Source organism: Phalaenopsis equestris, unplaced genomic scaffold (genome assembly GCF_001263595.1).
Source record: "Phalaenopsis equestris unplaced genomic scaffold, ASM126359v1 Scaffold199254, whole genome shotgun sequence".
Taxonomy (NCBI): Eukaryota; Viridiplantae; Streptophyta; class Magnoliopsida; order Asparagales; family Orchidaceae; genus Phalaenopsis; species Phalaenopsis equestris.
The window spans coordinates 1-12,867 of NW_018219136.1; the positions used below are offsets into that span (position 1 = coordinate 1).

Below are 12,867 nucleotides of genomic sequence, written 5' to 3' on the forward strand. Positions count from 1 at the left end.
TATATATATACATTGCCAAAGTTAAGATTTCGGGTGGAGGAATGAGAAGAATCGCAGGTATGCTTTTAAATTAATGCATTTACCTTTACATACTTCTTGTCTCAGACTTGCATGTTAAACAACAATATCACCCTGCATGCCAAAACCAAAACTGATAGAATAGACGCAAAATTAAACCAAAATTTAAGAATTAAATAAGATAAAATTCACCACCACAATATTTAAAATATAAGACAACTAAAAATTTAATCACAAACATCACAAAATAAAAATTACAATTAAATTAAAACGTCTATATCGGATGATCGGGAGTCCCTCGGAGGAGGGAGGAGGTAACCTACTGTTTCTAATGAGACTTCCCACGGTCTAAATGAAAGTATGGAACTCATTAAGTTGAGTTTAGTAATTTCATTTAGACTAAGTGAATTCAAAAGAAAATTATGGTACCAAAATGAGGGAACCGTAGGATCCAATGCGGTGTCACTCTAATCAACCTTAACTTCTCCCATAATACTTAAATAACTATAACCTCAGGACATTTTATTTGACATCAAAACTTGACACATTAAAAAACTTGAACTCGCCATGATGAGAAGCTTGGAGATAGCATTGCGGGCAGCATGGCCATCTTCAACAGCAAAACATGTCTACATCAGCTAAATCATTCTTTCTTTAGAATTAAACAACAAAGCCATAAGATTTTGAGGTTGTCTGCCTAGTGATACACCTAAAATATTTATTATTTTTAGACACATTTTTATACCTATTTTTGAGATATTACGCTTGTTTAGGATTTCAGGGATGTCGTTGTTAACGACCTAAATCCTCACATCTTCCAAGCTATTTGTGTGATCATTTCACACGAATGTAAGCCCTAATTAATGAAACTGGTGGGATGAAACATTTTAATATTTCTCCTCTAAATTAAAGCCAAACTATAGGATAGACTGGGAAGTCACCGAGGTTCTCCTCAGGATCTATGACATCCCCTAGTTTCTCCTCCTTTAGGTTCCCGAAATAAATGTTCTAAATTTGAGTCATTCCCATTTCACACATCTTTGTCTGATTTTGTTAAAAAGTCCTATTCCTTTGAACTCCTTGAAGATAATATCCCTTAATTTTTATTAAGAGTTTTCATTTTTATTAAGAGTTTTCTTAGGTTCTTAGGTGACTTCGGTTATCTAAAATGTAATTAACTATAAGGTCTTGCTTTATAAAAAACTTTTCTAAACCCAGCTTAATATTAACCTTATTTAATTTTTCATATTAAATAGGTGAACTTGTCAACTTATAATAAAATAGTTTTGCAAACTAAACAGATTTCATATATTTCTTAGTTTATTTGATCGAGCCTTACCCTCAAGTCTTGTGTTTATCTTTCGAGATAAACACAGAGCTTATGGTGTAGTGCTCTTTCATCTAAACTTTGAAAGATATGAGATCAGTTTGATTTCATATTTTTCTAAAATTATATATATATATATATATATATATTAAATATCACTTTGAAGCGGGCGACAAGATTTCAATTCCGGCGACCGACAGCTTCCAAAGGATGATCCCCCCAAAATTTTTGCCGACAATATGATGATGTTATGGTAAGATACATGAGTGGTGACCACTTAGTACAATTTCCTAGTCACCCTATCTTTACCCCTTATCAACATCAAAACTTTGATATAGAAGAAGAAGAAGAAGAAGAAGAAGAGGATGAGTGAAGATGGCTTCTTAGTTATAGTTTTGATCTTATATTTAGTTTATAGTTTGTTGCATTTTGTTGTTATTGTTTAGTTTGTTAAATGTGAAACTTTGATTTGTGTTGTGAATTATAATATATAGAGCTGTTGTTGAATTGAAATTTATTTTAGTATTGTTATTTGTTTGTAGTAATTTATTGTATTTATTTTTAGTTAACTCTTTCTCAGTAAATATTTTATATATATATTATTTATTCTTTGGTGTTTTAAGTCTTATAGATTTTTATACTATCTTCTACAATATTTCAGAGTTAAGTTGCAAAAGAAAATTGAACCTTCAATAGGTAAGTCTTTCTTTATGTATTAATTGTTTTCTTTCACCCTGTATTTTTAGTTTTTCATGCTTAATCTCTTAAAAAATTTAAGTTTTGGGGGAAACTTAATTTTATTTATCCTCAATGAGATATATTTTAAAATTTTTAATTTAACATGATCGGTGGTACTAGAGCTTAACTTTGGATAACTATATTTGTGTTTCTAAATATATAGTAAAGTTAAAGAAAAACTTCCAATAATAAAGGTTAATTCTAGAGATTTAGGTATTTAATATGAGAGAATAAGACTATGTTTTTCCATTTTAAGTAAAGGAATTTGTATTTTTGAATTATTAAGAATCTTAGAGTTTCATGTAAGAAGAACTTAGAGAAACTTTATGAAAAATTTTCAAAGCTAAAATGAATTTATAAAGTGAAGGAATATCATTTTATAGTAATAGTTAAGGAAAATCGCTTCACACAAAGCTGTTAAGTTCAAAATCATTAAAGGTATCTAGATATAGTAATCCTCACATGAAAAAGAAAAAAAAAAAGAGGATTGAAAATGATCCTGAAAGAAAAAAAAAGAAAAGAAAAATATGTAAGGAGAAGCTTGAGGAGATAATAAAAATTGGCTTCAGTTGAATCAACTTAAGGAAGAAGACTTAGCTACATTCTCTAAACTTGTATTTAAGTATTAGCATATTTACTAGTAAAATTTTCATGAAGTTCTTTTTCATATGGATATTCTAAGTGGTTGTAATATGACAATTTGCAATTTTCGTCAAAAATAATAGAGAATCAGAAATTTTAGACTTGACTGCTAGATATTCTTATACCTTTAGTATTAACTTGAGTTCTTTTTAAATTTTTTTCTTAAGTTATGTAATGATATTTAGTAGACCAAAATATGGAAATCTAGAAGTTAAATTTTTTACTATAAGTTATATTTTATAAGTCATATTTTTATGTAGTAAAAGAATTACTTGAGGACAAGTAACATTTAAGTTTGGGGGACTTTGATGCACCAAAAACATTTATATTTTTAGAACTATATTTTATACTCATTTTTGATGATATTGCGCTTTAAAGGAATGTATTTTTCATGTTTTATTGCATGTTGATGATTTTTAGCACTTGAAGCAAAAAGGATGGAATTTAGAGTCAAAATAGTGTTTTGGAAGAAATACTCAGCACGACGGAGCCAACATTAAGGAGTCTAGAATAACTGGGGCGCCGATGATGCCATTTAACAGAGAGCATAAGAAATAATTCAAACCACGGGCGTCGACGATGCTAATGTCGGTGTTGGGTGAATTTCTAGAAGATTCGATAAATTTGGATGCTTTTTGAAAATTTATTGGATACACCTCTTGGAAAGCTGACATTATGCTCTATTTAGAGTAAAAATTGATCAGAGAAAAGGGGGGTCTAGTGTATCATTGAGTTTTCTATAGTGTTCCATTGTGTGTATTGTTTAGTGTGGTGAGTCTAAGTGTGGTTTTTCCTAAGAGTTGTTGGAGAGGGAGAGAAGTGAGAGATTTCTTCTTCACTACACCTTTGAAGAGAAAATCAACAGTCTTGTAAAGAGAGAAAGAGTCTAGAAGAAGCTACAAGGGATTTGCTTTGAGGAAGATTTAAAGATAAGTAGTGTTTGTTTATTATTGTTGTATAAACTTTCTTTTATTTATAAAATTTGTATTTTGTCGTATCTTTCTCATGAGGTCTGAGTAGTTTTCTTTGTCTTTCTCCCTACTATGAGATATAGTGAAATAAAGAGATAATTTAGATGTACCAATTTTAAAATATAAAATAAATTTTGACGATTTGTCACCTCTGTTCTTAATTTACTCTTAATTTACTTTTCGATTTGGCCAATTGAAATTTTAAAATCTGTTGTGAAACATACTATCAGGGAAACAGAGTATGAGTTTTACAACAAAGTGAGAATCATATTCGATTCCATGAAGGAGTGTTTCGTTCATAAAATTGGGTGCAAATAAATAAGAAAATATATATTATTGGGCGAAGAATTGGAGATTCTAGGTTGACAGACTAAGATCCTCAATTTGGTCTTTGAGTTTACAAACTAAAGCAAGAGTTAGCTTTCAGAGAAAGGGAAGTGGGAGTATTGGAATGAGAGCCAGTATCCTCCCAGCCTAACCACAAATTTAGAGACTAAACATAAGATTAGCCAATGATTCTCTACAACATTTGACTAAAGGTAAAGAATTAAAATTGCTCCTATTTGGCACAAGACATATTAAATTTAACAAAAACTCCCATTTAACAAAAAACTCATTGCAGTGGGAAAGATGCTTTCTCGTATTTGACAACTTCATCATAAAAATATAGTTTGGTAGTTACTATTTAGCTTTGCTTTACAGTTTTGCTATTAGTTGGTAATTTAGTTCTGACAGCACCTAAAACATTCAAAATTAAGGTAGTAGATTTTCTTTTTTATTGTGAATTTCCTAATTTAAATTTCCATTTCGAATTTAAACTTTCCTCGTGGGATCGATATTTTGGGCTTAAACAGAAAGTCATGTATTACATGATAACGATACGTATACTTGCGTAGAATACCAAATTGCTTCAATTTCTTTTTCATAAATTAATAAATCAAGTTTTTGGCATCGTTGCAAAGCGGAGTCAACTTTATTAATTTTACACATATATAACTTGATAACCAATCAAATTTTTGGCACCGTTGCAAGCGCTTTATGGGAGACAACCCATTGTTATCAGTGTGTTTTTGTTTTGAATGTTATGTTGTTGTGTTTGATTAAGAAAAAATTTGGTATTATTTTGTATATATATTGATTTAGTGATGATTCTAAGACCTTAATAGATGAGTTAAGCAGTTAAACATGTTAGAATGAGTATTTGGACATTAAGTAAACCTGTGCTAAAATAAGCACCGAAGCTTAAGCACCAACATTCGGCGCTTAAGCACGACAATTAACTAACTATGCTAAATTGCATTTCTAGAAGAATTAAATGTGGTTTAGTGGGTTTTAAGGTGGCTTAATGGTTTAAGAACGTGTCTAGTAGTTTTAGGCTTGATCCAAAGCCTATAAATATTAGGGAATGAAGAGAATTATCACCCCACTTCAATTTCCATCCTAAAGTCTAAGTGAACAGTGAGAAATCCTGGAAAAATATCTTCTTGGGAGATTGATGTGAAGAAGAAAGAGGAAGCCATGAAGAAAAAGTTTGTTAGTCAAAGTGCGCAAGTGTTATACAACAGTTTCCTAGCCGTTAGTATAAAAGGAATAGCGGAGAAGATTGCAAAGATTGAGGCTGACATGGCTTCAATTAAAGCAAAGGTGAGTGAGACTAACACAAATTTGGAGCATATTGGATGGCAACTTAAGATGCAATTTAGCCATACAAGTTTTGTAGAAGAAGCAGACAAGGCTATGTACTTGAAAAACAAATAGATTGAAGAAGACTTAACCAGAGTTCTTCACCATCGTTTGTTCTATCATATCTATATTCTAAATGCCTCAAGTGAGACAAATGAAAGGTTGGAATTCGTTCCACCAGAAGGAGAACGGAATTAAGTTCTAGGTTTAGTGTTTTTTTGTATTAAGTGTTGTGATGTTAATATTAAGTTCATTTTAAATGTTTTTATTGTTATGTTTGCTTAGTATTTGAAGTTTGTGGTTAGGAATTATCTCATCCAAGTCTTTGGAATGAGAAATTATGTATCACAAGTGTTTGTATTTATTTGTGAATTAATATAAGTTTTTTTTTGTGTAAAATTTTGTGTTATTTTGTGTTGAATTGAATTAGCAAAGATTGGAGTATTTTGAGAAAGATGAGAGTTGAAGGGGAAGAAAATAGTTATTAAGATTTATAAGACCATTTAGGGGTGGTTGACATAGGCTAGATGTGCATTTCACTTCAAATCAAAAACATCAAAATTAATGCACTAGCGCCTAAGAGCCAAAACCCCGCGCCTAAGCCCTGGACTACTCGAGAGGTAGGCGCCTAAGCGTTGAACCAGTCGCGCTTAAGTGCCGGTTCACTTAAATCAGTTCCTGACGATTTAAGGGAGAAAAGTTGATTAGAAAAATGTCATTTTTGACCCCCAACATCGTCTTCTTCCATTTAAGTTAGTGATTGTGGATCTAGTGCTTCTTCTAGATTGAATATTTCATTGAGGAATCAAGCCAAATTTGCTAAATTTTATCTTCTTGAGAATTGACCCCAAGAATGAAGTGGAGCAAAGGGAAATCCCACTTTGATTCAAATAAGTTTGTTATTTCAAAGGCTCAGGACAAATATACCGAAGCAATACAATCAAGAAAACTGATTCCTGAGCAATATTTTAAAATTTTGGGTGGAGCAGTAGAAGATTTGATAGTTCACAGATAGCGAGAATGATTTTGCTATTTTTCTGTTGTAGCTGTAATTTTTGTAGTTCAGGAGTTCTACGCTAATCTTCTTGAATCTGAAGAAGATCAGGTTATGGTCTGAGGAAAATCTGTACCTTTCTCCTCTGAGGTAATCAATTTGTTTTATCAGCTGCCCCCTAGTGTATTATGTTTTTATTCAAATTATAATACAATAGAGGAGGAGTTAGATGAGATCATATCTTCATTGACTACAGGAAGAGGACTATGGAAGATAATAAATGAAAGGAGAGTCAATTTCCCTGCGCCAAAGCTAGATGCCACATCAAAAGCCTGACACTGGTTTAATTCAGCTCGTCTGCTCCCATCCAATCACCTCAGTGAAGTTACAAGATATGGAGCTACTTTGAACTATTGCATTCAGCAGTTCAAGCTGATTGATATTGGATCCTTGATTTATCAGACTATCATCAGTTCTGCTACAGCTGCCATAACTGCATGTTTGGGATTCACATCCTTAAACTTTTTCTTATGTAAGTAGGCTGGTGTTAGATTCGATAGATGAGAGGAGATATTGTAGCCTCTAAAGCCTATCACAAGCTTTAATGTGAAATCTTATTCACAACATCCGATATTTAGCTGGAGAGGAGGATTTTCTAGGAGTTCAGATGCATCTACTTCTCATGCTTCTACTACATGTGCATCCACATCATAAGGTCAGGCTTTTAGTTCTGATTCGCAGGCTCAACTAATGCAAATGATGTTAGATAACATCAATTATACTACTGACAAGGTGCTAAATTTGGAGAACTTCGTAGATCATACGGATGGTTATATGAGGAAACACAGTAACTATGAAGAAAAGTTTCACTAATCTTTGGAAACCTTATCAGAGGTGACCAAAGTGTCGTTTTTTCCTTCATATCCACAATATCCTTAATATGAACCTACTTCTTTTTGAAATAGTGATAGTGATGATGATGAGGAGGAGAAGAATTAAATTTAGTTTAGTTTTAAATTGTGAACTTTCTATGGTATAATTGTATTGAACAATTACTTTATTTTGTGTTGTACTTATTTAGACTGCTACTATTATTTGTGTTTTTTTTTTGTTAGATACTATTGTGATGCATTTATTTTATTATGAGTATTTATATTTTATTTTTGTGGTAGTGATTGTGTTAAATGTGGTGTCTAGTGTATTTTGTTAGTTTGTGTTGAACTTAATCCTGAATATTATGAAGCTTTAGAATATTACTAACTTTCACTTAAGAACTTCTTGTTTAAAATTTTCAATTTACCACTAGGTATTTTCTTTATGTTACAATTGTGAAATTTTGTTACTGTTTTGTTTGCTTTTATGTTACCCTCCACTGCATAGAACTCTAACGAATCTCAATATCTTAAGAAAAGTTAAAATATGTTCATATAATTTTGACTCTTGTTTTTAATTTTCTTACTTGTATATTTAGGGTATGAAATTTTCTTTAAGCATATTATTTTTAGTTTTAATTCCTGCCTTTATAGAAATATGATGCTAAAATGTTTTATCTTATTAAAAATTGAAGTTTAGGGAGATGAAAAATAATTTCTAAAACTTGAATTCTATTTGTTCTCAAATGTACTACAAATAAATTTGATTTTAATTTGAGAAAAAAATATTATGTATATGAAGTTATATTAGGGAAGTAAAATTTTGAACATAGAAATGACTAAGAAAATTTAGTTTAAACCTATAGTAATGAAGAAAAACTTAAAGTTAAAAATTTTTAGTGTAAGAAATGATAAATATTGCAAAACTATCTTTAGTATAAGAAATTGTACTTTAAAAAATATAGAAGGGTTCGACTTTTATTTTCAATACTTAAATTTCTTTTATTAAAAATAATTTTCAAAACTATTATTATATTTTTAGGTAAAGGATATATATCAGAACTTTGTTTTAGGAAATGATTAGTGGAGTTCAAAATCATTAAAGGTCAATCCAGATATAGTAATTCTCACCTGAAAAAGAAAAAAAGAAAAAAAAAAGAAAAAGAAAAAGAAAAAGAAAAGGAAAGTTGAAATAGGAAGGATAAGCTTGATGATAAGTACCTAATTAAAAATTGGTTCCATATCTAATCTTTTTAAAGTACAGATTTGAGAAACTCTTAAGCTTAAGGATATAATATAGAAAGTATAATTATTCTTAATAAAATTTTTATAAGTGGAGAAGATAAAATGCCTAAACTCTATATTTGGAGAATTTATAAATATTTATGAATTAGATAGGGACTCATATTTTCAAACTTCTTTACATTAAAGATTTCTAAACTTTAAGTTAGTCTACTCTAAGTTGGTTTCATTTACTTATGTTTTTTCTAAATTAGACTACTATATTTCTAGATCAAAATTTTAGAATATCCTAACGGAACTCATTTGCATAATATAATTATTCTGGTTTTAAAAAATTAGAGAGTCACTTGAGGAAAAATAATATTTATATTTGGGGGATTTTGATACACATATAATATTTGATATTTATGTACACATTTTTATACCTATTCTTGAGGATATTGTGTTTTATTAGAAGGTATTTATGTGTTTTTCTTTCATGTAGAATTAAATGGATGAAAAATGGTGAAATGAGTAAAAAATGATCAAATTTGGAGAAAAAATGAAGAAGATGTGCAAACGAACTGTGGCACATAAGCGCCTAGAACTGACACTTAAGTGTCAGGAAAATCGAGAAGGCTGTGCCTAAGCGCCATATACCATGTGCTTAAGTGTCAGAGGTAGTTACTTGATGATTTAATGACTTGGGAAGAATTTTTGACGGGGTGTTTGAAGCGGCTCTTGGTAAAAACGTGGAATATGGTTAATGGGCACGAAAATACATTCATTTGGCTTTAGAAAGAAGGCAACTCCTGGAAGATTCATTGAATGTGGACACAAGAAAGAAGGCAACTCCCGGAAGATTCATTGAATGTGGACACATTTTGAAGAAACGCCAAAGCATCTTTTAGAAAATTATAAAAGAAGATTGGATCGAAGAGGCTCCGACGCGCCCACTTTAGACGCCACCGACGTCTCTCTTTTAGATTAATTAGGATACTTTTAGATAGAAGAAGGAGAAGAGTTGTACTGAGTAGAGAGTATTGTAAGTGAAAGGAAGAGAAGAGATTCAAAGGAACTTCAAGAGTTTGGTTGAGAGGATTTGAGATAAGTTTTTATCTGATAAGTTTTTATCTTATTGAGATAATTTTTTATCTTTAAGACTAAATTTTATTTTAATTTAGACTTCTTATTTATTTATATGATTTCTACTTTTAAAGTTAAGTGTGGTTGTGTTTTCTCCATGAATTCTGAGTAGTTTTCTTTATCTTTTCCCTTAAATTGAATAAGTGATTAAGTGTTGGATGGAAGTTGTGTAAAGTATTAATCTTTAATGTTGGAATAAGTTGTGATGACTTTAAACATTATACTTAATTTACTTCTTGATTTGGCCAATTAAGATGTTAATATTTGTTTTGAGAATATGTAATATCCGTGATGGTATTATCTCAGTCAATTAATGGTAAAAATCAAATGAGATTGTTTGGATGAGAATATAATTCATATGATTGAGTGCAAATAAATAGGGAAATAAACTTTGAAGGATGTAAAGTTATATGACTTTAGAGTGACAGGCAAAAGCCTCCAATTTGGTTTATAGTTTTAGGTTTTGATACGAGATGTTAGCCCCCAGGTGAAGGGAGAAAAGAGAACTCTAGAGTGAGAGCTAGCTAGTATAGAGCTAGTATCTTCCCTACCTACCCCATCTTCAAGATTATTTAAACTTTAAATTAGCTAACATTCTTTATAGCATCTCTAGTAAGGGTAAAGAATAATATTGCTCCTATTTGACACAATACAATTTGAATACTTCAATAATAGAAATCTTATACTTGTTACTGATTCATGATAAGGAAAAAGATATTTTATTTAGATTGTTTTCATGTTACAAATATCTAGTTAAATTTAGTTAGTTGTTTACTTTATTTTAAATTATCAAAGATTACCAAAAATACTCGAACTTTCATTCCTATTATATGATCTATAGTTTGAGTAATAATATTTTTCAAATTAGAGTTTGTTATCTAATTTCTTATTAACACATTCTAATTCTCCCAATGAGTTCGATATTTGTGGCTTGATAAAAAAGTCTTATATTATTTGATAATGATATGTATACTTGCATAGTATCACATATTTAAATAAAATAATTGCACATTTATTTGCTTGAAAATCAAGTTTTTGGCGTCCTTACAAAATAGGAGATATAAGTAAGGAAAAATTAAGAATATAACCACATAAATCGTAACAGTGTCACATAAGATCGGGATCAGGTGACATCATTTTCCTTATGGTTGTTGATCTCTTTTAAGATTTGTGCTGTGCCGTTTTAGTTGCAGAAGCTATTTTCACCGAGAGAATATCCAAATCCTTGATAAACTAAAGAATAATTTCCCCCAATAAACATTTCGACACAACTATGAAAACAGATTACTAGAGGAAAACTGACTATATATAATTAACTACAATAATACGGCGGATAAGAACTACAATCGTCCTCTGCTAACAAACTGAACATTTTGCAGGTTCTGCGCTAGTCGGCTTCGTTTTCGTCCCCAGAATTATAAGTTGATTGACCACATTTTGCATTTGTTATGGAGAGAAACGGCGAGAGAAAGAAGAGCTAAAAGACTGGAAGAGGAGAGGAACGGCTTTTGTACAAAAGGGGGGTAGAAGAGCAAAATTGAAGAACAACGAAGGGTTTTTGATGCGATAAACACCTGATTTCACTGGTGGGGTTTGATTGTTGGAGTGCAAGTCAAGACGCGAAGCTATTATGTATTGAAGGAAGTTAGGAGGATGATCCTTTGATGGTCTTCTGTAAATCGGGAAGAAAGTTGACGGGCAGAGAGGGAAGATGGTGGAGGATTGCTCTTTGGTCCATAAGGTGATGGTTTCATTTTTATTTTTTATTTTTGCTTTGATTTTTTTTTCCTGCTTAGGCAAACAAATCCAAGTTTTACATTTTGAATTTGAAGAATGCTGGGACGATTTTGTCTTTCTAGGTTTTGATGTTGATGGCATGCTCGTCTAGTTTCTGAGTGGTTTTTAGTTCTGTCTTTGGGCTCTTTGGGTTTTCCTCTGCATGTTAGGATTTTTACATATATATTTTGTTTTTTGAATTTTTTTTTTGAATTAAGTAGATTTTTATTCCTCAAATTTTGTCGAGTGTGTTCTGGAGAAGTCCTTGGTTGAATGTTTCTATGTCCCTAAATGGCCACAATATCTTACTGTTTCATCCCCTTTAACAAAGGTTCATTGAGCCATTGGGCTTAATATGCTATTTTTTGTATCCATCGCCCTGACAATACTTACTACCCAAATTTTTTTCATGATTTTTCAAATTCGCTTTAGCCATTTATTCATGGCCAGACCTAGCTCATAGTCATTCTTATGGTTATTAATAAATCTATACTGGAAAGGATATCATTTACTTCCTAATTATTAAATGTAGTAGCTTGAACCTAATTTGTTTGGTCTTTACGTTAAACTCTACTTGCAGGATGCTTTTGGGACAAAACCTCACAAAAAATATCCAATTTTGTTGAGGACTGTTGTTTTGACTGTGGTAATGATTAGCAGTATTTATATATGCTCAATATGTTTAAGGCAAAAGGGGTTTTTTATCAGCCCCAATATGATGAGGGTTGAAATCATGAGTAAACATTGTCAGTACCCTGGAATTAGTGCATCTGAAATTCCTTACATTCACTACCCAAAACCGACAAATTATACTAGGTAACAGGCATACTTGTCTGCTCTTTTTTATTTTTTATTTTTATTTAGCTATGCAAAAGTCATTATCCATATGTAATATATATAATTTGTCCAATTGCCAGGGATGACTGTGCATGCATTCCAGTTCGGTATTTTGCTATATTATCGATGCAAAGGTCCGGTAGTGGTTGGTTTGAGACATTATTAAATAGCCACATCAATATTAGCTCCAATGGAGAGATATTTTCTGTAAAGGAAAGGCGAAGCAATATTTCTACTATCATAGCCACATTGGATAAGGTGTACAATTTGGATTGGTATAGCAGTGCCTCTAAGAATGAATGCACTGCTGCTGTTGGTTTGAAATGGATGCTTAATCAGGTATTTACTATAAAAATTGATGATTTGCAATTTTATCTTTTTTCCTTTTTTAGGAATTGACGTCTCTTATTCAATTGAATTTGCTTTGGTAAATTATCTTATGCTCTTAAGATCTGTAATTTGCAAATCATGTAAGCTATTATTTTAAGTTTTGCATGAAAGTGATAATTCAACTGAAAATACACACAAGGTCTCTCTATCTCTCTCTCTCTCTCTCACACACACACGTAATTCAACTGAAAATACACACAAGCTCTCTCTCTCTCTCTCACACGCACGCACACAGATATATATATATATATA

General features: G+C 31.1%; 1 protein-coding gene across 2 annotated transcripts in view; it reads left to right on the top strand.

Annotated features, from left to right (window-relative positions):
* Positions 1–10,918: 10,918 nt before the first annotated feature.
* Positions 10,919–12,867, top strand: part of LOC110035705 (nodulation protein H-like) — a 5,595-nt gene continuing 3,646 nt past the window's right edge. Inside the window, exons 1-3 of one of the 2 annotated variants that reach the window (XM_020739976.1) lie at positions 10,919–11,353; positions 11,969–12,204; positions 12,306–12,564. In XM_020739976.1, the coding sequence (XP_020595635.1) occupies positions 11,324–11,353; positions 11,969–12,204; positions 12,306–12,564 (525 nt within the window). In that variant the 5' untranslated portion in view covers positions 10,919–11,323. The remainder of the gene's footprint in view (positions 11,354–11,968; positions 12,205–12,305; positions 12,565–12,867) is intronic. The other variant, XM_020739977.1, reaches the window with a different exon arrangement.